Here is a 24,551-nt window from a genome sequence, read left to right on the forward strand (position 1 = left end):
ATGTATATAAAAACAATATATATGTCCACCTGCACATGTATTTGAGTCGCGGCTGAATGTCTACTTTGTGTGTGTGTGTGTGTGTGTGTGTGTGTGTGTGTGTGTGTGTGTATTTTTCAAAAGGCCATTAGTAGAAGGCAGAGAGTACGAGGGGTGGAATAGTCCAACTCAGGCATCCTGGGGGGCGGGGTCGGTCCACGGGTCAAGTCAGCCAGTGGGTGCCCCCCACCCGCCCCCCCGGCTAAATGCTTTTCCAAGGTTAGGACGGCCGCCCGGCGACCTCGACTGTAGAGCGCTAATGGATCACGGCCTCGCTGGTCCCGAAACTGTGGCAGAGTGTGTGAGCAGAGGGGAAGCTCTCTGATTGGCCGGAGATTCCGGAGCGATCCAGTGGTTGGTCAGTGGGCGGCTGAAGAGGAGGAGGAGGAAGGGGGGTGGGCCGAGGGCTCACTCCGAATCTCTCTGGACCTCCGAGGCATCAGCTCGACATATAGGGCATGTTCGATTAGACTGGGGGCAGGGGTGGGGGCAGGGGTGGGGGCGGTTGAAATGCATATCAATATGTGCAAGAAACAAACTGAAAAATACATTGAAAATATGTTGACTTGGGGCTGGGTGTTGGGCAGGATCTCATGACTCAATTCAGGTACAAGGAAATAATCTCACATCATGGAAATTATATCGTGCAATAAAAATGAATGAACACAAACAAACAAATTCAGTCTCACACAGAAGTTAACTATGATATAAATGGTAAATATTCAAAACCGAGGTGGTGTTTAATTTAAGCGGAAAATGGCTCCATGACTTCCAGAAGAAACGAGAGATGTTACAATTTTCAAATTAAGAAATTCAGAAATTTTAGCCATAAATTTTGATCTTTTTCTCCCAACAGCCACGAATAACATAGGCCGCATTGTAAAAATCACATTTACCGAAAGCAATCCTGTGAACAGACACAAAATACTCGGGACTCACCTTGAGCCACTTGTCCACGCACTTGGCGTGGAACTCGTGGTTGCAGGGCAGGACACGCAGGAGCTGGCGGCTCTCAAAGTCACACATACACACCACACACCTGAGGGACAGGGCAGGACGAGGGTTACTCAAAGCGCGCGCGCGCGCGCGCACGCGCGCACGCACACGCACACACACACACACACACACACACACACACACACACACACACACACACACACACACACGATACTCACAGCGTTTGCTCCGACTGGTGGTTGTTGGGGTTGAAGCGGTACGACGGCAGCTGTTCGATGTCCGCCTTGGTCAGGCCGCGGGGCTTGGCCTCTCCCAGGCGCTCCGCCAGGTTCAGCAGGGCCTGCGAGGCGAAGCAGCAGAAAATACATGAGAGCCTGTGGTCGCAGTGCGGACAACAGTGTTTGCCCGCCAGCTGGGGGGGGGTCGACGTCACGGGCAGACCGTTCTCTCCGGACCCGGCGGTAATTCAACGCGACGCGCTCTTTCCTCCTCCAAGTGAGCGCTGCAGAGGAGGAGCGGCAGTGAATGAAGCGGTTTTCTCGAGGTCCAGGTCCAAATGGGCCGCACGGCAACATTCGCAAAATATGAACAAATGTTCCAATAATTGAATGTTTGAATCACTTTTACAGTAACAAATAAATTCATCCGTGAAATGAAAGAACATTCGTTTCTTCTTACTTCTCACATTTTGGTTGGAAAGTTGGAAAGTTTTCCTCGATGATTTGGAATCTTTTTTTTACGTTTGAGTTTTCGACGTGAGACAGCCGTAGAGCAAAGATCTTTTTATGAACCAGGCGAGACTCAAGAACACAACACAAGAGGCCCGGTGTCAGAGTGTGTGAAACAATCTGCAAAAGGGGGAAATTCAGTTTAAAAGCGGAGGAGTAGGTTGAGGCGCTGAAGGGCATGCAGAGGACGTCCCACCTCGTAGTTCTCCACCTCTCCCTCGTCTACGTCCAGTTCCAGACTGATGGTGGGTCCCACGGTGGGGGTCACGGGGAGCATGGACCTGGGGTAAACAGATGAGGAACGGAGGCGGGGGGTGGTTAGGACAGGACGACGCGGTGGAAAGAGTGCCGAAAACATGGGACTCAACTACAAGTAAAACTAATGGGGTAGAAGTACTTAAGTGAAAGTACAAAGTATTTTCAAAAACGAATTACTTACTTAATTACTTTTCAAAACACTGATCTTCAATTCAATGCATTATCAATAGAAGCGTTCCATCCCAAGGGCAGATCCATGTAGAAAACACATTTTCATCCTCTGTATTTCAACATTATATTTGTACTTAATACTAAAAAATGTTATCCATTGTTTTCCATGACCATATTATGGTATATAGATATATTTGTATTCATAGTGTACAGAATATCCCATCCACATTTATACTTGTGCTACTGGTGTATAGTGGCCAATACTAGCCACCATAAAGCCTCTCTGTTAGAGCCTTCATTTAATATATTCATGTAAGAGAATCAAATTTTGTATATTCTGTATTTTTCTATTTTTCTATTTTTTTTTGTTTATTTTGTTTATTTTGTTGTTGTTGTTATTTTTACTCTCTTTTATGCTTTTTGTCTGCAAAACAGTGCACAAATCCTTATAGACACAAGTTCTTAGTATATAAATAAAAGTACTACGAATGCTGAATGAACAGGCCGATTCTGAGTTTGGGTTCGGTGCCTTGCCAAACGCCCGCTCCACTTCCTGAGTTACTGACACACACCCCCCCCCCCCCCCCCCCCCCCCCCCCCAAATGCAACCAACTCCACCCCCACCTACTTCTCCCTGGCCCTGGCCCCCTCCCCTCCCCTCTCCTATGATCCCACCGAGAACGCCAGAGGCGGCGAGAGGCACTCACAGGACGTAAGGCAGGAAACTGGGGTGATAGGGTGACGGGGGCACGGTCTGCTGCGAGCGGTAGCGCCGGCCCGTGATTCGCCGAGGCATGAAGTGGGGGTAGGGCTGAGGGAAAATAAATACGGGTTATTCTCGGTAAGACACGTGAAAAGGTAACGTTACGTCAGGGGATGTGTGAACACGAGCTCCTCGTGCTTTTTGTCCAAAACAAAAAAAAACAAAAAAAAAGAAAGCGTAAAAAGCTGCTGCTTCTGAGAACACGCTGTACAGGCGCAGATGTGAGTGTGCTGGTGTTGTGTTGTGCTTTTTGGGTGTGGGTGTGTGTGTGTGTGTGTGTGTGTGTGTGTGTGTGTGTGTGTGTGTGTGTGTGTGTGTGTGTGTGTGTGTGTGTGTGTGTGTGTGTGTGTCTGTGTGTGTGCGCGTGCACGCTCACCACCGTGAACAGCTCCGGCGACAGGGGATCGTGGTGCGAGAGGAACTGCAGCGGCGTGGAGGGGGGCAGAGCGGAGGGGGGCTGGTGGTGGTGGTGGTGGTGGGGGTAAGTGTAACTCCCGGCCACCGACAGCTGCTCCCCCAGCAGCTCCACCTCGTTCTCGATCCTCTGTAAGGGCTGAGAGAAGACCCACCGCGTTAACGGGGCTTAACGTCTGCCCAAATATCGGCCTTGTCTACCTCCAATCCTCTCTGCCCGGGAAGGTTCTTTCAATGTCTGAATTTTTATGAAAAAAATAAAATTTAAAAATCATTGTTTTCCCCTTTCATAGGATTTGTTTGCGTCTTCACATTCTCATGGCATTTTGTCAATCCCCATCGTGGATGGGGATTGACATGGATGGATTTTATGCCATCGCACAGAGTTGGTGACAGGCAGAACGTTTATTTGCAAGTTGTCAATTTCCAACGCAATGATCGAACTTGTGGTTTTTGCGAGTATCAAGCCCTTCAGGTTTCCATCCAAATGTCAAGGTCATTTCAAGCCAATTTGAGAATGTCCCAACAAATAAAACGTTCAATGCCAATTAACGCCTCTCCTTGATAATGTGCATATTTATTATTACACTGTGACAAAAGTTAACCAAATAAAGCAATTCATTTAGTATTGATTATTATATTATGACATACACTAAAAATTGACATAACCAACATATTGACTAGTGCATGATTATTGTAAAAACAAATTATTATTAATAATAATAATAATGATGCTAAAGCAGGATGAGGATTGCTGCAGGAGGACGGAATAAATAGAATCATCCGCGGCTCCAGATGTGTTCTTCTTTAGAAATAAGTAAGAGACGACAGTACGGAGTTTTTCTGGCTCACCGATCGGGGCTGCTGCGCCTGGAAGGGCAGGAACTGTCCAGGTGGCGGGAGGTGGGGTGGGTGGTGCGAGAGGTGGTGCGGGGGAGGAAGCAGGAACTGGGGGTCACTGGACAGCAGGGAGGGAAAGGCGTAGGGCACCGGCAAGTGCTGCATAGAGCACGCCTGTAGCATCTGGGATAGGAAAGCAGGAAGAGGGGCGGGAAGAAAAAGTAAAAGAAAACAGAAAAAGTAAAATATGAAAGAAGAAAGATAAATAAATAAGAAAGAAAGAAAGGGACGAATAGAAAGAAATAAAGTATTAGAGAGCGTTTCTCAGTAAACAGATTAGACTCTACCACGTGAGTATCATTTATCACCACTAGATGGCAGCCACGACCAAAACAGTTCAAATCCATTCCAAACAGCCAAACAACGTCAGTTTTTGGGGGGTTTTTCCCCCCAGTCTCGACTTCTCTTTTTGCATCACGGCCTTTCGGGTACCGTGGCGCGGGAAAGGCAGACGCTCACCGGGTGGTAGTGCTGTCCCGTGCTGAAGACCAAGCTGCAGGTGGGAACCTGCTGCTGGGACGAGCAGGCGGGGGGGAGGTGCTGACCACTGCACAGGGGGGCCGTCAGGCCGTGAGGGGGGACGGGGGTCACAGTGTAGGAGACAGGCACGCTGCCCTGCTGCAGCTGAACAGATGGAAGACACTGTTAGCGCCCAGACTCCTTTGCAAACACTCACAATTTGGTAGGTATTAGGTTGGTAGCAGTACAGATCCAATCGATTGCTTTAACTGAAAATAATTGATCCTTTTGGATCATTAGAACATTTATAATCACTTTTTTTTACTACAAGACACAGCCAGTATGATTATTTGCCGTGAAAATAGACAATCTGGCCTTTTCTTCAATGTCCAATGTTTCTGATAGGGTTGGGCAACACTTCAAATCTAATATCAAGATTTTTTTGGACAAATAATCAACTAGAACAGTCTATGAAGTTTGGAATGTTGCAATGCTTCACTATAATGTAGCCACAAATACAGCACTTTTACTCTAACACGATAACCAAAACCCCAGACCACATCTCGTCTTGTATCATGATATCGATATTATAACGATATATCACCCGGCAGAATCTCAATCAATAGAATCTGTATTGTTTGTTTCTGGAAATTTGGCTTAACACAACACAGCTTCCTGTGCATAGTGAGAGAGTAGGGATTGATAGGTGAGAGAACATCAGGGAAAAAAAAATATTGGTTCAACCCATGTTTACAGGCTGAATAGCATGTGCACACAGAACATTCTCTCTCTCTCTCTTCACCTACAGGGATGGAGGAGGTGGCGGACACACACCTGTTCATGTAAATCCATGACCATGGCTCCTTGCTGCTGATGCTGCGTTGCGTGATGCTGATGGGGGTGAGGCGGATGGTGGGGGTGGGAATGGGGGTGCGGGTGTGGGGGGTGGTGGTGGTGGTGATGGTGGTGGTGGGCCGCCGGGTGCAGCAGCCTGGAGGACAGGGATGGAGGGTGGAAGGCTCGGGGTTCCTCCGTCATCGGCGGCGTGCCCCCGTTCCCGGCAGAGGGGGGACGACCGTAGGGACTGGGGGCGTGCGTGGGGTACGTGTGGTGTGCCGCAGGGTGAGGGTTGTGGTGGTGGAAGTTCTCGTCCCGGAGCTCCAAGGGGGACAGGCTGGACGCCGTGTGGCCCTGGGGAGAGGGGTGGTGGTGGTGCTGCTGATGGTGGTGGAGGGGCGGGAGACGAGAGGGTCTGGATGGACGGCCACGCTGACGCCTTGCAGGAGGGCTAGCGGGTGGAGGACATAAGGGGTCGGGGTTAGTCACACACACACACACACACACACACACACACACACACACACACACACACACACACACACACACACACACACACACACACACACACACACACACACACACACACACACACACACACACACACACAATTTTTCATACTTTTTCCATCTTACCTGCGTCTATGGCGGGCGGGTGTGTGGCACCTCTCCTGGTGGTAGACCGCGTGGGGGTGGGTTTGCCGTCGACTGGGGGGTCCCAGCTCCCAGGGTCGAATGGGGGGAGAAGGGGTGGATGGAGGGGGAACGGAGGAGGTCAGCTGCTCCAGAACCGACTGGCTCGACAGTCTCTGGCGCTTTGGACTGGGGCTCTCCTCACTCTGTATGGGGGGGGGACAGGGAGAGGTGAGTGGAACGAGCACCGACCTCTTCGTAAATCACCAAAGCGATTGAATATTTGTTTACGGTATAACAAGAAAACTTTGAAATTGAAAAGAAATCTCACACACACACACACACACACACACACACACACACACACACACACACACACACACACACACACACACACACACACACACACACACACACACACACACACACACACACACACACAATATACATTCCCATCCACTAATAAAACAAAATGGCGTCAGATAAGAAATCAATCTTTTCCTCCCAGCTTGGTGGACCGGGGCCGGTGACACTAGCATCGATTGGGTTTCATCAAGCCTCACATTGCCTACTGTTCACACGATTGCACCATCATCCACCACTTTTCTCTTGTGACTCATAGCATTTCCTTTATTCCTGTGTGTGTGTGTGTGTGCTTGCACATTAGTCCTCCATGACCCAGAGGGTTCAAAGTCACTTCCTCTTTTGGAGCGGGGAATTTTAAACCCCAGGCAAGAGCTCAGGGGCCCTGTGTGAGCCAGTCATACATACGAACACACCCTCGACCGGAAAGCCTGACAAGCACAGAGCGCTGCCAATAAAAGAGTCAATGAAAAACACACACACACACACACACACACACACACAAACACACAAACACACAAACACACACCCATATAGGGTGAAATAGCTGAACATGTAGTCACCCAGCTTTAGTTCTGAAACAGCTATCGAACACATCATATCCTGATCCAATCCCACAGAATCATCTGTGAGTCACTTCAGTTACTGGCAAGTCCTGACTCCCAGACATTCTGCTCCATGTGAGCCATGGCCAGAGACACACACACACACACACACACACACACACACACACACACACACACACACACACACACACACTTCTGTCATCTCTTAGTCACCGCTGTGCTCTGCGCTCAGAGTTTAGTCGTACTCTGGGGAATGTGCAGGTTCAAACAGAGACAGTACACAGACAAACTTATCCCGCACTTTATATCTTACATATGAGCACTTTTGTTCTTCTGAGCGCTCTCTCTCTCCCTCAGCCCCACACCGAGCTTTCCCCTCATCGTGGGAGAGGCACGTTTTAAAAGTGTGATAAAAATGACTCAGCGGCTGTGACTCTTTGTGTGTGTGCACACACACACACACACACACACACACACACACACACACACACACACACACACACACACACACACACACACACACACACACACACACACACACACACACACACACACACACACACACACAGCCTTGAGAGCAGCATGATAGCTAACAGGAAACAGCTGGAGAGCTGGCTACACACACACACACACACTGTGGAAACAGCCGCAGATAGGCACACTTCCATTTAAACACATACATGCAGCTGCCACTGTTTGAGCGCTACACCCTATAAAGAACAAAAACCCTCTGAGCCAGCTTCTGCTGCTCCATCACAGATGGAGCAAAATATATTTACCGTTCGGTCCTGTATCCACTGAACACTGTACCCAAATCCCATTGCTTTCCCTCTGTCACATACAAACACACACACACACACGCGCACACACCCGTCTGAAACCATACCCTCGTGGGTCGTGGATTGGCACTGTGTTTGACCTGTTCTCAGCCAGCTTATGGGAAAACCTAACGATAACAATGACCTCACTCAGTCCAGAAAGGCGCAGGGCTATTTGATAGGACAGGAGATCAAAAGGGAAAGAGGGGGATAAAAAGCGACATAGATGGATGAAGGGAGGTGGTGGTGGTGGGTGGCGTGGGGGGTGAGATGAGCAGAATGGTAGGGGGGCTCAGCGGACCCTCAGGGGCGCGCTACACCCCACAAGAAGGAACACATTTGGGTTGCAGCTGGGGAGGGTTCAGCTCATGACTTGTGTTTGTTTGGTCTGCCACCCAGTGCAGGACGGTCCTGGGGGACAGAGCACTCCAATGACTTTTAATGGAAAAATACGAGAGGCAGAAGAAGATGGCTGCACCAAAAGAGTGACATCGGCAAAATGGGTGCAATCACCACACCTTTGCGTTCATATTGGTTGTTTTCCGGCTCCGATTGTCTTTAATGTCATCATGGCGCTCATTGGCGGTGCGCCGGAAGACGCGTGTTGAAAAATAGTGCTTGATGTAAAATAATGTCCTTAACACTGTGCCATTTACAAATGCAAATATTAGTACAAGTGGCGCCATGTATGTTTCTGAACTCTAGCTGCAGTTAGAACTTCCCGTTCAAAGTAATCCCAGAAGCCAAGATGGCACTGATATAGTATACTTCAAGTGTTTCTGGCACTTTATATTGTGCCCGAGAGGTTTTGACGATAACCCCCTAAAAAAAAAAAAAAAAATATATATATATATATATATATATATATATATATATATATATATATATTAGAGTCAGAAAAGCCTCCTCTTAGTGAATCCTGGATTGAAATCTTTAGAATTTCTTTTCTGCTGAGATTTGACGTTTTTGATAAGGCACTCGCACCCCTGACAAGGGAATAAAAATAAAGAAAAACAGAACTATATTTCTGCATTGAAAGTAATATTCTCTACAGGATTAGTTCACAGCTCTGGAAGATAATTACCTTTTTTTTTTTTTAACTATAACGACATAAAACATACAGGCACATCCCTACATGGGGGGTGGGCACCCGCAATCCACCCCTCCCCCATTCTCTCTCCCGTCTTGCTGTCAGCGGCACCCCCACCCCCCACGTCTCCTCCCTTATAAAAACAGCCCAAACACACACCCGAAACCTCTCTTGTCAGTATGGCCCCAACCCCAAACCCCCTGGGACATCCACTGTGCCCATTTTCATATCTAAGCCATGCCCAGAGTGCTCCATTCTGCCCCTCCCCCAGCCCCCCGGAACCCCCTTCCTTTCCATCAGATACGATGTGTCTATGCAGCACACTATAGTCTCTCGTTCACCCTCCCTCCCTCTCCCATTCCCTGACTGTCTGCCGGACCCCCCCCGCCTGAAATCTAAAGGGACAACTAGAAGAGAATACACACACACACACACACACACACACACACACACACACACACACAAAATCGCCCATTAGTATGAAAGTTTGATGGGCCTGTCTGCCTGCGTTAGTGGGAGCGGGGGCAGTGTCAGACAAAGACGTGCGTGTGCGTGTGTCCTCAAGTTAGGCATCATGTTTGCATGCATATCAGCAACAGATATACAGTATGTATACAAACACACACAGATATGCGTCTGTTGCAAACATGCTTGCGCCAGAGCCAAAAGAAATGCAGAGCCTGCTGCTTTGCGTAACAGAGCTTTCCTCCCACATGCACGGAGAACTAGTCGCTGCCAGCAGAGCACAAACATGTTCTGTGCTGCTAGTTCTGCAGCGTTCCCAGCGTGGGGACCATGCACAACCTCCCATTCCATCTCATTATGTCCACACTGTTATGCACACACACACACACACACACACACACACACACACACACACACACACACACACACACACACACACACACACACACACACACACACACACACACACACACACACACACACACACACACACACACACACTTTCCCTCCGTCCACACCAGGGAGTGCAAAAACACACACACACACACACACACACACACACAGGAAGTGCAGAGAGCAGCTGTTCTGGTTTCCCTGTCAACACCGAGACACCAAGAACCAAAATAAAGAGGCCCAGGCTCTCTATCTCCCTCTCTGTGTCACACACACTCACACCCACTCATAATGTGCTTCAACTAGTGCTCCCTTCAGGAGTGCATGCACAAGGAATTGTGCATACATATGCACAGTGCACCTGGAGCAAATACGGCTATTTGCCTTTAAACAATCATTAATATTAACAGACATGCTGACACTCAGCAACACACACACGCCTCCCCCACTTATTCTCCCCAGATCAACTCCATTTCAAACTCAATTTCACTCCCCTTTTCCTTCCTCTCTACAGGAGTCATTAGCGGCGCCCCATTCCCCGGTTCCTCCTCACCTACACTGTTCCACCCTTCTCCTTCCCGGATCCCTCCATCTTCATTTCATTTCCGCCACTCTGACCAATATTTCCGGCCATCGCTGGTGAATCAAAACATTTCCTTTATTTTCATCTTTAAAGGTTGAGGCGAGGCGGTCCATTTTGTTCTGGACTTAACTTTTTGGACCCTGCATTTCAAACAAGTCGTCACGGTTGACGTCACATCTTGACTGCATTCACAGTTTCCCCGCAGCGGTCCCCGGACTATCAACAAATAAGGCACATTTGATACGAACTACTGCATTACCATGCTGCTCCTACACTTCTCAGAAACAAAATTTCATGCTTTTGATATTATTTAAATGTCAAAGGAACATATGTTCCAAACATTTTCTTGTATTGTAAATGTCACCAAAACCCCAGACTCCAGATTACAGATGTTGTTCAGTCCAATGTGACAACACAAGAACAGACAGACAGACAGACAGACAGACAGACAGACAGACAGACAGACAGACAGACAGACAGACAGACAGACAGACAGACAGACAGACAGACAGATAGATAGATAGACAGATAGACAGATAGACAGCCAGATAGACAGCCAGATAGACAGCCAGATAGACAGACAGATAGCCAGACAGACAGCCAGACAGCCAGACAGCCAGACAGCCAGACAGACAGACAGACAGACAGACAGACAGACAGACAGACAGACAGACAGACAGACAGACAGACAGACAGATCACATTAATATTTTCATGCCACAGCAACAGCTTCTTTTCGATGTACAGTAGGCGATGACTTCAGGGTGTGTAGGGTGTGTTTGTGTGTGAGTCTCGTCTCTTGACCCCAAGTGAGCTGGGAAAGAAATAGCAGTAGAGCGTGACCTCAGTCTGGTGCCAGAGGTCAATTCCTACACAATGAGCTCAATCATTTGGGACTGGAGCATGCAGGCGTCCTACCTTGTCGCTCTCCTCTCCGTACGTGCGGTCCGGGTGGCAATGATAGGCCCCTCCGACACCTCCTGGACAGGGACAGGGAGAGAATGTCACGAGGGTCCACGCAGATCTACCGTCACTGACATCTTTACATTTTGGAAATTTCTAAATTCCATATTTTTTCCCCCCATTTAAACCAGGCCTGATCTTCTTCATTTACTTGAGCCTCCCCGCCCCCACCCCAATTACACATGTGATGTTTTCTCAAACCTGATAGACTGCAGCATTGTGAGCACAGGCATATTGCTGCATCGCACAATTCTTCAAGTAAAGGCAGACTAGCACGTTACAATTCCCTAAAATATGCAGCCACCTATTGAAAAATGTGTGTCAGGACGAGATTCTTTATTTGCCATCAAAGCTATTTCATCAAGTTATTACTCCACACGTTCCCAGAGAAGCCTTGACTTGGGCTGGGTGATATCGACTTAATCAAATATCACAATATTCATGGAAGAAAACCTCAATATGGGATATTTTAGTGATGTTTTCTGGTGCTTTCTTAAGATATTTACACACAGGAATATTTCCACACAGGAATCATAAGTACTGTAGATATTATAACCAAACAGGTTAAAACAGTTACTGTATTGTAACGCAGCATTTCATTATATCACGATAACCACAATTCCAGTCGATATATAGTATGCTGTATATTATATACAGTATATACTGTGTCAGTACAATATTACATGGCCGTCTATGTAAAACTGGGGTGAAGGAGACTACCAGACGGGTTAGAGAGACAGTCTTACATGCATTTAAAAACCCTATTCCAATTTTGCACGTACGACCAGCGCCTCAGTCCAAAGGTTTAAATTTCACCATTTTGTCTAAAGGTTTAATCTGACCAATCTTTTAATTTTAAAAGCATCGAAAGCTCAAGGTTTATTCCTAAAACCAGTAATTTGGTCACAGTGGGTTGTCTTTATCTACATACATTAAGGCCTAATCTCTTTGTTTTGTTATCGTTCTCCCGCTACCGGATTAAACAAAAATGTAAAAAACAGTAGCGTAAAACAATGTCAACATGTTTACGGAGACAGTGTGTGTATCTCAGGGAGAGTGAATGAGTGCAGCACAAAAGAGAAAGAGTGACATGCATAGGGTATACACTAGTCTTTAAGATCAGAGGCAGCACACACACACACACACACACACACACACACTAATCCTGGATTAGAGGCGCTTTCTGATGATACCGCTGCTCGGATCTCCACGAGCAAAGACTTTTACTCTTTTGTTTTTCCCCTAGCCTTTCATCTTTTTGTTGTCTATTCCGTTTTGTTTTTGAGTTGTTTTTGTTTTTTGGGGCGGGGGGGTATTATTTATCCCCCCCTCGTCTTTTTGTGGAGCTGCGTCTTCGCCACCACAGATGGTGGTGGTGGTCCTCGCTGCCTCCCCGCTAAGCGATCCCAAGGGCACTTCAACCAAAGCTACACCTTGACTACAGAGAGGAGACCGGGGAGGGGAAGGAGACGCCACGAGCCCTTCGGAGGGCATCCTTTCACCTCTACGCTGTTTGTTTGCAATTTTTGTTTGGGTTTTTCTTTTTCTTTTCCCCCTCCTCACACAGTCTTCCCTCTTTGAAGACGACGCTGTGATTGACAACAAAGGGATGAAGGAGGAGAGAGAGAGAGAGAGAGAGAGAGAGAGAGACATTTTCACGAATGAATTCCTCAATCTCTAAAAACTCGTTCTCACCCCCCCTCTCTCTCCAAATTCATAGAAGGTAGGGGAAAAAAATGAATTGAAAAGGTTCAAGTAAGTAAAGCTTATATGATTGCTGTGAAAACCCAGGTAAAGGAATATATTATATATTTTCTCCTTTAGAAAACCATTTTAGGGCGGAACAGCAGCCGTGCGGTGTTGCGGCACTCTGCCGTACAGCGCTCATTCAGCGCTCGTCAAAAGGCCAGAAAATCCAACTCGCAGCCTGAATGGGAGAGTCGCCGAGCTCCTGTCGGACTTCGGGAGATGGATTCAGACATGAGGCATTCAGCGAAACTTTGCTGCGTGGAGAACGTTTCCGTCCCGTTTAGCAGCGGAAAACACACACACACACACACACACACACACACACACACACACACACACACACACACACACACACACACACACACACACACACACACACACACACACACACACACACACACTTTGACTGAGAGTTTGTGAACGTAGTGTTGCAATGGGCACGGACTGCAATTTCCTCTTCTGCTTTTGGAAGTTTGAGTGTTTAACGAAGGAATGGTATAAAAGCAAAAGCAATGCCTACAATTGAAATGGGTTCTCTCTCAGAAATAAATAAACTATAAAACCACGAGACTTGTAGGCACATCACTTGGTTGGTTCTTTTCCCACCTAGAATGAACTGCAATTGGGATTTGTTGTCAATTTTTGTTGACTTTCTTATAAATAAATAAATAAATAAATAAATAAATAAATAAATAACCAAACAAACTGAAAAGAGCAGTGAATTACTGGGTTTCAGTCCCACCGTGAACAGAGGCTCTGCGAGAGCGGGGCCTCCACACAGCAGACGAGGCGCTGGCGAGTACACTCACAACTCCGGCACAGAACAGGAACACACTTATGGCAGGAAGGAGGGAATGGAAGAACAGAGAGTAAAATACACCAATGGTGGATGTGGACAGTGGACTGCTAGAGGAGAAGAGAGAATGAGAGGATGGCGTGGTGGGGCAGGCATGGGTGACAGGAATGGAGGGAAGAGGAAGAAGGGTGATATTGGTGGAGGAACAAAAACAGATAGAGCACGATAGAGAGAGAGAGAGAGAGAGAGAGAGAGAGAGAGAGAGAGAGTAAGTGAGAGACAGAGAGAGAGGTAGAGGGAAAGACACAGAGAGCGGGAGAGAGAGAGAGAGAGAGAGGTTGTGGCTTCCCCTCTTGACTGCTATTGATTTTCTGTAAGCCTGAGAGTGCATCAGCTATTTCTATCCATTTCCTCCATCTCGCTCTTCCCTCCACACACACACACACACACACACACACACACACACACACACACACACACACACACACACACACACACACACACACACACACACCTCACACCTACTCCTCCTCCTTCTCACACTTCATCACTTCATCAGCACCCCACCCGGCCCTCCCTCCCTCCTTCCCTCCCTCCTTCCCTCCTTCCCTCCCTCCCTCCCTCCGTCAGATCTATCCACCTTATCTGCTGGGCCGGCCTGTGTCTCTCATATATTCCTCCTGAATTATCGCATCATCCCCATTTCCTTACTTTCCCCTCTATCGCTCCGATCTGTGTCCACGCTGCTTATCGTATATTCTCTCGCGCGCTCTCTCTCTCAAAACGTCACTACCTCCAAACACACCAGATAGTGGTTGAATGGACAGTGGGGATGAACAGATACCAGAGGATGGACAGGTTTGAGGTGGGTGGGGGAGGTATAGGGGAATGACAGGCCTTCTTAAGTTATCATCTCCTCCAAACAGAGGAGAGAAACGCATCATCTACTGCGGGGCGAGGATCGATGCATCAAGGGCCCATTTAATACAATACATAGTGCACCATGAGGGAATTTAAGGTCTTCTCTATCACGCTATCCATAACACACACGCCTCCTGAACACATGCCACAGCACACTTCACGCCCTAGCACAGAACATAGCTGAGTAACAAGCTGGCATACAAGCTGCCCAGCCCATACCTTTCGAACACACACACACACACACACACACACACACACACACACACACACACACACACACACACACACACACACACACACACACACACACACACACACACACACACACACACACACACACACACACACACGTATGTATATGTAAAAAAATTATGATTTGTAATTCATTAATATCAATTGTAATATGCTCCCAGAAACCCCCATTCCCCCTTCATTGATCTATATCAGTGGTGGTCACCTAGGCTTTAACCCGAGGTCACCTGTGTGACCCTTGTATTGTTGATTTTATACTGTGTGAAAAATAAAAGAAAAAGGCTTAATTTAAGAAAATAATTTATAGTATATTTTATATTTTTCTTATGAGACCTACGTACATTCTGTCCCATTCAGCTCCTATGAATTTTTGCTCTGTTGAGACAGAGGGAGGAGACAGTTTTCCTGGTCCCACATCGCTCTGTGTGTATGTGAGTGTGTTTGTCTCAGCCCTTCTGCTGATTCCAGCCCACCCTAGGTGGCAAGTAAACACGGCACAGGCATGTCCACATGCACACTTTAACACACACACACACACACACACACACACACACACACACACACACACACACACACACACACACACACACACACACACACACACACACACACACACACACACACACACACACACACACGTGTTACTGTGCAAAGGTGCACGCACACACACACGCACACCCCTTAAGGTGCTCCTCACTCAGTCTTCAGTCTGAACCCTCCACTTGAAAGACAAAAGAGAGCGGGGGGGTGGGGGGGACTGGTGCAGCACAATTTTATACTATTTATGACATATATGACTACTCATTTTTGTACAGTACTGGTAGTACCGAGTAAGCAGCACACTGCTGTGTGACTAACCACAAACTGCAATGTTTAGAACCTCAACCAAGACAAGAGGGAGTCGCCATGGGTTAATGGCAAACAGTAGAGCTGCTGCATCAACATGCTAATAAATAATAATAATAATAATAATAATAATAATAATAATAATAAAAAATATAGCTGCAGGCAGCAATACACAGGGTCCAGTTTAGTCGCGTTTGGTAGGTATTTGTTTCCTGGGGTCTCTGAACACAGCATTACTTTGCGAGTTAATGTTAAACGCCGCATCAGCTCCCACCGGTCTGTCATCTCCTGAGCAACCACTAAGTGGTCTACACAGACCGCATGTTTGCCTGCAAACCAGAACTTCTCATTGTTATAACTCATGGTGTTGTCTGTGGAAATATAGCTGCACTCTCAGTGACGGACAGGCACTGTGGTTTTCTGATGGGTTACGACTGCATGAAACGTATTATGGACTCCCACAGATTGTATCTTACTACTTCCTCAAATACCGAGGGAAAGGAGGGACACAACGACGAGAATGGCTTAATGTACAAAAAGAGCAAAGGAGATAGACTGGGTTCTAAAACTCCACCCAACGAGTGGAAGTTTTAGAACCTTGGCGTGGCTGCAATGCACAAAAGTCAAGCCACTTCCGGTCAAATATCATTGTTTTTTCACTAATTCCTGCACCGAATGTGAATTTATATGGATGAAAGTTGAACCATAAGATGTCTGTGGCGTCCCGGTTCTAACTAGACCTCAACAATGTCCGTGGGCCCAGTGGTTGTCGTATTATAATAATAATAATAATAATAATAATAATAATAATAATAATAATAATAAAAATAAAGATGTCAGACTCAAATAATGGCCTCCAAGTATGAGAACCGTTACCCTTTAAATAATCCCATTGCTTTCTGTAAACACAGGGATGAATGACAACAAACGTATTTACAGATTCAACCGGCACAATCTTACGCACACACACCCACACACACAACTTTAATTTTGCATAACAGTTACAAACAAAGATTAAAAGAAGACAACAAAGGAGAAGGAGATGGCCAGAAAAACAGGGAGAGCAGGCCTGTGTTCGAACACCAAACAGAAGCGGAGAGGGTTCCAACCACCAACCAGTGGGCGACTGAAAACAGGACAGGCTAAAGGTGGTGTGGCATGGTCTGGTTTGGTTTGTACGCCTGGCTGGTGAGAACCAACTCATCAGCGGGAGGAAAGAGAGAGAGAGGCCAAGAACAGGAGCTGCCAACCCCCCTTCCCACTTCTCTACTTCCCTCCCTCCCTCCTGTTCTCACACACTCACTTTACAAAGTCCCAGAAAACTCACCGCCCTTCCCCTCCCTCAGTGACCACATGGGCTCCCTTTTCACTATTTTCTCATCACACCTTTAACCCCCCCCCATCAAAACATCTTCACTTCCTCCCTTTGCCAGACCCTTCCCACCTTTGGCCTAATCATCTATCTTGTTCCTTTTCCTTACCTCCCTCCCTCCCTCCCTCATACACCTCCTGCCACTGACCTTCCTCCCTCCCACTTCCAGCAAAAGCACCTCTGCAAGCTGACTTTATATCTCTCCCCTTCACACCTGGATCTCACAGTTATAAAAACAAACAAAAAAAACAAAAACGTATTCTTGGGTATCAGTGTTCTGCTCACCTGCTTCCATTCATGCACATTTCAAAAAAGGTTAAATGACTATTATTAGTCTATTATAATTAGATCATTAGTTATGATCCCCGACAAAATTAACAACACAGTATTCACTACATGGATCAGATTGGCGTTCAGTACCGGCTGAGTTCAAACCGGTACCAATGATGTAAAGTGGAATGACCGCATCCCCACCTTTCACCTTTGGAAAAGAAAAGAAAGCAATCACGGCAGCTGGTTGATTATAGAGCCAGAACCGAAATTCAATTCTGGGAGCCGGTATGCAAAGTAATAAGGCTTTACCTCATTGTCGAGGAGGTGATGTGAGAACTGTACAGCTCCTTCACTCGCTGTGTTTACTCGGGGCAACAAAGTAGCCAGCAACGGGGTTTCTCTCTGAATAGGAGGTGGTTGCCTGGGCGACAGGGCAAACGTAAATAAAAACAAAACGTGCACCCCATCCCCACTACCCCCTTCCAGTTTTGAGATGTCAGAGTGGAGAGGTTGGGGGGGTGGGTACAGGTGGAGAGCTGCTGGAGAGGAGCCGCAGTCCCTCCGCCACCCGGAACAATCCATTAAAACAATCCTTTCATCAAACAAAAGCCACCGAGCGGGAGGACATCAGGTGGGGTGGGGGTGGTGGGGCAGGACCATAAAGAGAGGGGCACCGGTCAAAATGAATGAGGAAGGGTTTTTAGCAGAAACCAAGAAGTGCAAACCACAGGCCAGGATGCTAGCTTCCTCACGGAAGTAAATTGAGTGGCAGTGTTATATTATATTAAATATATTAAAATATTATATTAATATATCATAAAAAAGTACTCTCACAATGTTGTATTCCTTTTTTTCCCTACGTGGTACATTGTGGTATCGCCCTAGTCTTTAAGGGACTTTTGTGAGTGATTTTTCAAGCTAGATCCCTGGATCATTTCATAGCTGGATAGGCAAACCCCCAGAAAAGGGAGGGAGGGTGAGTTGGGAGGGATACATGAGAGGGAATAAGAAAAGAGCAGAGAAGAGGCTTCCGTGTGAGACAAATGGCATCGTACGCATACGTACGTGAGAAATAGGGCCAAAGTAGTAGAGACAGAAAAGGATAGCAGGGTTGGGGAAATGGTGGCGGTGGTGGTGTGGAGGGTGTGGGGGGTGAAGGAAGAGAGAAGGACATCATTAGCTTTCATGCCCAATACAGGTGACTAGTGTGGGAAGAATAGACCAAGCTTCTCCCCTCTCGCTCTGCTCTTTCAAACAAGCACGGCCCATTTTGGCAAGGGGGCCGCTGTCCTAATGAAGGTGTGCCACGCATAGGAAGGCCGATTAGCCGGCTGCTTGGACCTTGGCGGGGAATATTCCACTATAAATTGACTTCTAAAAACCAACAGCTATAGCTAAGCCAACAACAAACGCAATTTTTATATACAACAAACTGGGGGAAAGTCTTGACTTCAGAGATTCAAATTTAACTCACATATGCAGAAGTCTTATCATCTGTATTCCACACACACACACACACACACACACACACACACACACACACACACACACACACACACACACACACACACACACACACACACACACACACACACACACACACACACACACACACACACACACTTTCAGACACTGTGTGGCAAGCATTTGCTATCTCAGAGTTAAAGTTGTCCAGACAGGTAGAGGGTTTGGGCTTCTATCGAATCTTAGGCCAGTTTCACTCCCTGCTGCATCAAAGATGTGTCTCAGTGGATATGTGATGGCAGTTCTAGCCATAAAAACAGGGATTTTCTGCATTTCACTGGCTGGGCTACTGTGGCAGAGGCAAGATAATAGGTCACGGTCGACCCGTAAAGCCACACGGTTGCCAATTCCCCAACGTGTGCATTGTGACGAGGCCAAGTTATAATCTTAATTTTTAGTTGTTGCGTTTCTGTTTGTAAGTTAATGACATCCCTTAATCCTCTACCTCAGCCCTCTCTCTCTCACATACAAACCTTAGTTTCGTCACTGACCAGCACCTGAAACACAGGTGGGTACCCTGCAGGCTCACAGTCCAGAAAGAGCCTTTGTGTGTGTGTGTGTGTGTGTGTGTGTGTGTGTGTGTGTTCAGCTGCAAAAGGCTTTCTTTTGCCTCTCACTCTCCCAGACAGGTATTTCCAGTCTCCAGTTCACCGCAGCTCAGTTCTCTCTCTCTCTCACATGCATGCACAAACACATTATGCCTTGAATTGCACACACACACACACACACACACACACACACACACACACACACACACACACACACACACACACACACACACACACACACACACACACACACACACACACACACACACACACACACACACACTTTACTGCATTAGATTAAGATTATGTTCCATTCTCTCTTCAAATGCTATAGAAAGAAGGATGATGCATTGATTGAACTGTTCATTTGAGATAATGAGCCAATTTTATTGTATAACGCATTAGAACTAGAAATTCTACCCATATTACTTAATCTAGGGCCAGGGACAGTCACAAACTTTGCAAGGTCTGTCTCCTGTTCACAGTCAATGAAACAGCCCCAGGATTAGTGTTATGATGGAATCGTAAAAAAAATCTTGGTTAGCTTGTTTTGAGGTTGGAGAGACTCGTTAATGCTTGCAAATCCAGACGGAGCTAACCTTAAGCATAAGAGTGCAAGCTCCAAGAGCTTCCCTTCTACATCCCATAAATTGACATCAGCCTATATACATAGTTTGGGAATTCGTTTTTTAAGTAACATTAGCAGCCACCGAGGACAAAAGTGGTAGCGTTTCCAGCTCCATCACCTCTAGTCAGAAGGAGTTACCTGGACCTTCAGGCACCACGTGCATCTGAATTGAAATACAGTGGTAGCCTTGTTCTGAACAACATCAAATTGTAAGATGTATAGCAATGAAGCGATGTCATTTACTATATGTATATGTATATATATCTATGTACGCCGAGCCGGATTGTGTAGTTTTTTTTTTTTTTTTTTTTAAATCATTGTTTATAAATTGCCAATCTTATTGCTAGTGTGGACGTCTAATTGTATCTGTGTTGGTGATACATGAATAATGACACGTGAATAGTAAAGACTTCTTGTAGTGCATCTAGAATATGTGTGCCATTACTTATTCAAGCATTCTCAGTTACTAGTTTTGGTTTCAGATTTTATTTTGTTCCCATCACGACCACTCTTCCATCCAGCCATATGCCGTTGTATTTTCATGACATCACATGGCCATAGGGATACCTCAATTATAGTATCAGATAACTACCACAATCACTTATCAAACGGTAAGCCAAGCAAAATAAAGCTGCAATAATTCCATGTTTATCATGGCTTCTAGCCTTTTGTCCACAGACGGTACTTAAGCTGTTACTTATTTGGGAAAATATGAACAAATAAGTTTTACATTCTGGTTTTGATGTGCTAGATCTGATGGAAATCCAACATGAGCACTGATGTTCTATCACATTTCACGCAGCACCAAGCGAACAAGGGAAGCATATGCGCACACGACTCAAAATACAAAACAGATGCAAGTCAATACTGCATTAGAGTTCAGATATTGAATTAAAACAACTTGATTTTCTGCTTGTTTGACACAAAAGAATGGTAGATGTCTCTTGTGGTGAAAATGGATTTGAAATCAGTCATTATATGTTATGACTCCAAGCTCCTGTGCAAGTTTATGCTGTTCAGGAAATGGATCAGCTCAATATTTGGTATCGGTTTATACCTAAAGTTTAAGACTCTTGATTCAGAATCAGCGGTGGAAAAAGTATACACGAGAAAGGGCCTCTGGATAAACCGAAACAATTGGGGAGTATTGGCTGTCACAAATCCACTCCAGTGACAACCCACTCCATCACTTTCACTTCTGGGGTCAGTGGGATATAATTATTGACATTTGATCCATTGTTCTCCATTATAGACATCCAATATGCTTAAATGTGTGAGAAAGGCACAGAAAAACAAGGTGCTTTTCTTATATATCATCGAGATGTTTGAAATCTCGCTTGGTATCAGATTTTTGTATTTTGGATATTCTCCCATGAAGACACCCTATTTTAGCCAGGCATCAGAATGACATTCAACACGCATGCATTATGCAAACATTGGCCTAAAGTTACACATTGAACTATCTGGTATACACACACCTTCCTGTACATTCATCAACAACAGTTAATCAAAAAAATGACGTGCAGTCTAGGGGTCTAACTTCACCATACTTCAAGCTTAAAGCCTCCCCCTAACCACAACTCTTCTTTGACATGCCCCCGCTGTATATATTAACTGTTTTATATGAAAGCTTCAGCTGACAGGCCTATAAAACACCACGTCTAATTAGAATACAACTTATGGCATGGCAGTCGTGCACACACGACTGCCATGCCAACCGCCGTGGAACCTCCCACCCCACCATCCCCCAATCCCCTTATCAGATGCCTTGCCACATCACATAAAAACAGCATGACTAAGTCTGATGAAACGCACACCTTTACCACTCGTACTGAGATGAGGGTGAACCATACATCAGTTGTACTCAACATGATTCCTGGGGGTGCCCAGCAAAATGATTCATAGATGTCACCACTGTTTCCTTTACAATAGCTCTGCACCATTAGAGAATGTACAATAATGACTGTTTTGATCATAGTTTCACTGCTATTTTCCCAGACTAGAGTATGGAAGTTTGGACTAAAGCGTTTCTAACAATACAAAAACATCCATGGCCCTAATGTGTATCAATGTGAGGGTCCTTGATATGACAAAAAATGTTGAGAAATCACTGCCATCACACTACGTAACAAACTAAGGTGGGAACGTTTACCTGCAGCAGAGATGCGGTGTGCTCCGGTGGGTGCAGGGAGCCTCTGGATTCCAGGGGAGCTGTTATTTCCAGAGGATCTCTGCTGGTTCTCTGGGTGGTTGTGCTGCTGCTGCTGCTGCTGCTGCTGCTGCAGCTGCTGCTGTTGCTGTTGCTGCTGCTGCTGCTGCTGCTGCTGCTGCTGCTGCTGGGGATGGAGTTGCTGCTGCGGGTGGCTGGGTCCCATGGCCATGACTCCGCTACCGGGAAGCCCATTCCCATTCACACCACCGTACTGCTGGTAGTATCCAGAGCGGGAGCGCGATCTAGTCCTTGGGGGCTCCATGGCCATTTGGTGGGGTTCACGGGGATGGGGATGGAAGGAAGACGGGGGAGGGGGTTGCGCCGGGGAACCGTTGGTGGTGGATCCGGGCTGAATAAAGCCCCCGGGTCGTCTGCCCCCCTCCGCGCCCTCGTACTCCGTCCGCTCCGCCGCCCCCGCCGCCTCGTCAAATAAATCAGCCCCCTTGGGGACGGGCTCCGGGGTGGTGGGCAGCAGGGGGCAGACTCTGGGCTCCTGGGTTGTCGGTTGTCCAGCGGCTGCGATTGGCATTTCCTTTCGGGGATTTCCTCTTTTCTTCCCTTTTTTTCCCTCCTCTCGTTTCCTCTCACAGAAGAAGGGCTTCAGACGCTGTTAAAATAAGTTAGAATTAAAGAGTTATGGCGACGTTAGAATAAACCGTGGGAAACTTTCCACTTGAACGTACAAGTATAAAAGACAGAAAATCAGAAGCAGAACCAGAATCAGATAATTGGGCCAAATACATGTTTTTATGTCTCTGTGTATAGTAGCACAGGCAGAGTTATGTAAAGAAAAGGGATGTTTAACAGTCCAAAACAATAACAATAAAGAAAACCTGTCTATACAGAGTTTTGGGGCAAACTCGTAGCGTTTGGTTGTTTTAAATTTGCCAAACTTGTGTGTGTGTGTGTGTGTGTGTGTGTTTGACAAACCCACTGAACAGATCCTTTAGAAAGGGTCGTTTCAGGGGAAAAACACCGTACACACACACATTATACTTTCCGCTCGTGTCATTTTGCTTCTGATCGTATAGTACTGACTCATTATTACTTTCTTGTATTTATATTCTTCCTGCTTTGTTTCCCACGGCCGTTGGAGTTCGCCTCTGTCCTCATTCCACGACAACCGCGCCTGTGTGGTTGTAAGTAAAGGAATACAACGTTCTTGAACCTGTGTTTTGGGACCAAACTAGCCCTCCAAACTAGCTAGCGGCCGGAGACCCGATTAACGAAACACACCGACCCACGGCGTTCTCCCGTCGCATTTTCGCTGCGTGGCGATGCGGGGTGATTTTTCCATTGTCATGCGTGTTCCCCGGATGAGTTTAAAGCAACTTTTAGCCACTTTTAAACGCCGCGTTAAGTAGTTTAACCGGGCTGCGTAGTGTCTGATCCCCTCCTCCTCCACCTCGTCTTCCTCCCTCTTCCGAGCAGCGCACAAACCCCACGGCTCGCCACCCACGCCTCGATTCCCTTTAAACGGCTCGGGAAACACCAGCGAGGCGGAAAGAAAACAACGAGCGATAAAAAAAATATATATATATAATAATAATAATTATAATAATAATAATAATAATAATAATAATGTTATTCCGTGCGCCCCGCGCGAATGCGCCGAGCTCTCCCGGGGTCGGCGGGTGTTCCGTCGGCTGGAAGAAGGCGAGAGAGCCGATGATAACAAGGGATAAAAAGTGATCCACCGCAAATTACAAAGGGAGAATAAGGCGCAAATTACACGAGAGGGCAGAGAGGAAGCCCTCCCCGCGGGGCTCCGCTGTGAATACTTCTGGCTTGTTGTTGTTTTTTTTAGCGGCGTAAATGTTTCTGAAAGAACTTACCTTCGACGCGCTGTACTACTGACTGGGATCCGTCGATAATATGTTGAGCCGTGTGTGTGTGTGTGTGTGTGCGTATGTATGTATAGGTGCGTGTATGTGTGTGCGTGTGTGTGTGTGTGTGCGTGTGTGTGTGTGTGTGTGTGTGTGAGCGCGTGCGTGCGTGTGTGTGTGTGTGTGTGTGTGTTCGCTCCGTGTCA

At 46.7% G+C, this 24,551-nt stretch overlaps 1 protein-coding gene across 1 annotated transcript; it reads right to left on the bottom strand.

The window, feature by feature from the left end:
- Window positions 1–201: 201 nt before the first annotated feature.
- On the bottom strand, window positions 202–24,467 carry rnf38 (ring finger protein 38). Its single transcript, XM_079999610.1, has 13 exons — window positions 24,355–24,467; window positions 22,460–23,126; window positions 11,354–11,415; window positions 6,162–6,364; window positions 5,524–5,977; window positions 4,690–4,854; window positions 4,183–4,353; window positions 3,293–3,469; window positions 2,861–2,964; window positions 1,921–2,005; window positions 1,215–1,336; window positions 979–1,078; window positions 202–510 (listed from the first exon to the last, which is right to left on the bottom strand). Exons 2-13 carry the CDS (start codon window positions 23,046–23,048, stop codon window positions 448–450), a joined length of 2,295 nt encoding a protein of 764 aa, XP_079855736.1. The 5' UTR covers window positions 23,049–23,126; window positions 24,355–24,467; the 3' UTR covers window positions 202–447.
- Between the last annotated feature and the right edge of the window lie 84 nt (window positions 24,468–24,551).

Source organism: Zeus faber (assembly GCF_960531495.2).
Source record: "Zeus faber genome assembly, chromosome: 4".
Lineage (NCBI taxonomy): Eukaryota > Metazoa > Chordata > Actinopteri > Zeiformes > Zeidae > Zeus > Zeus faber.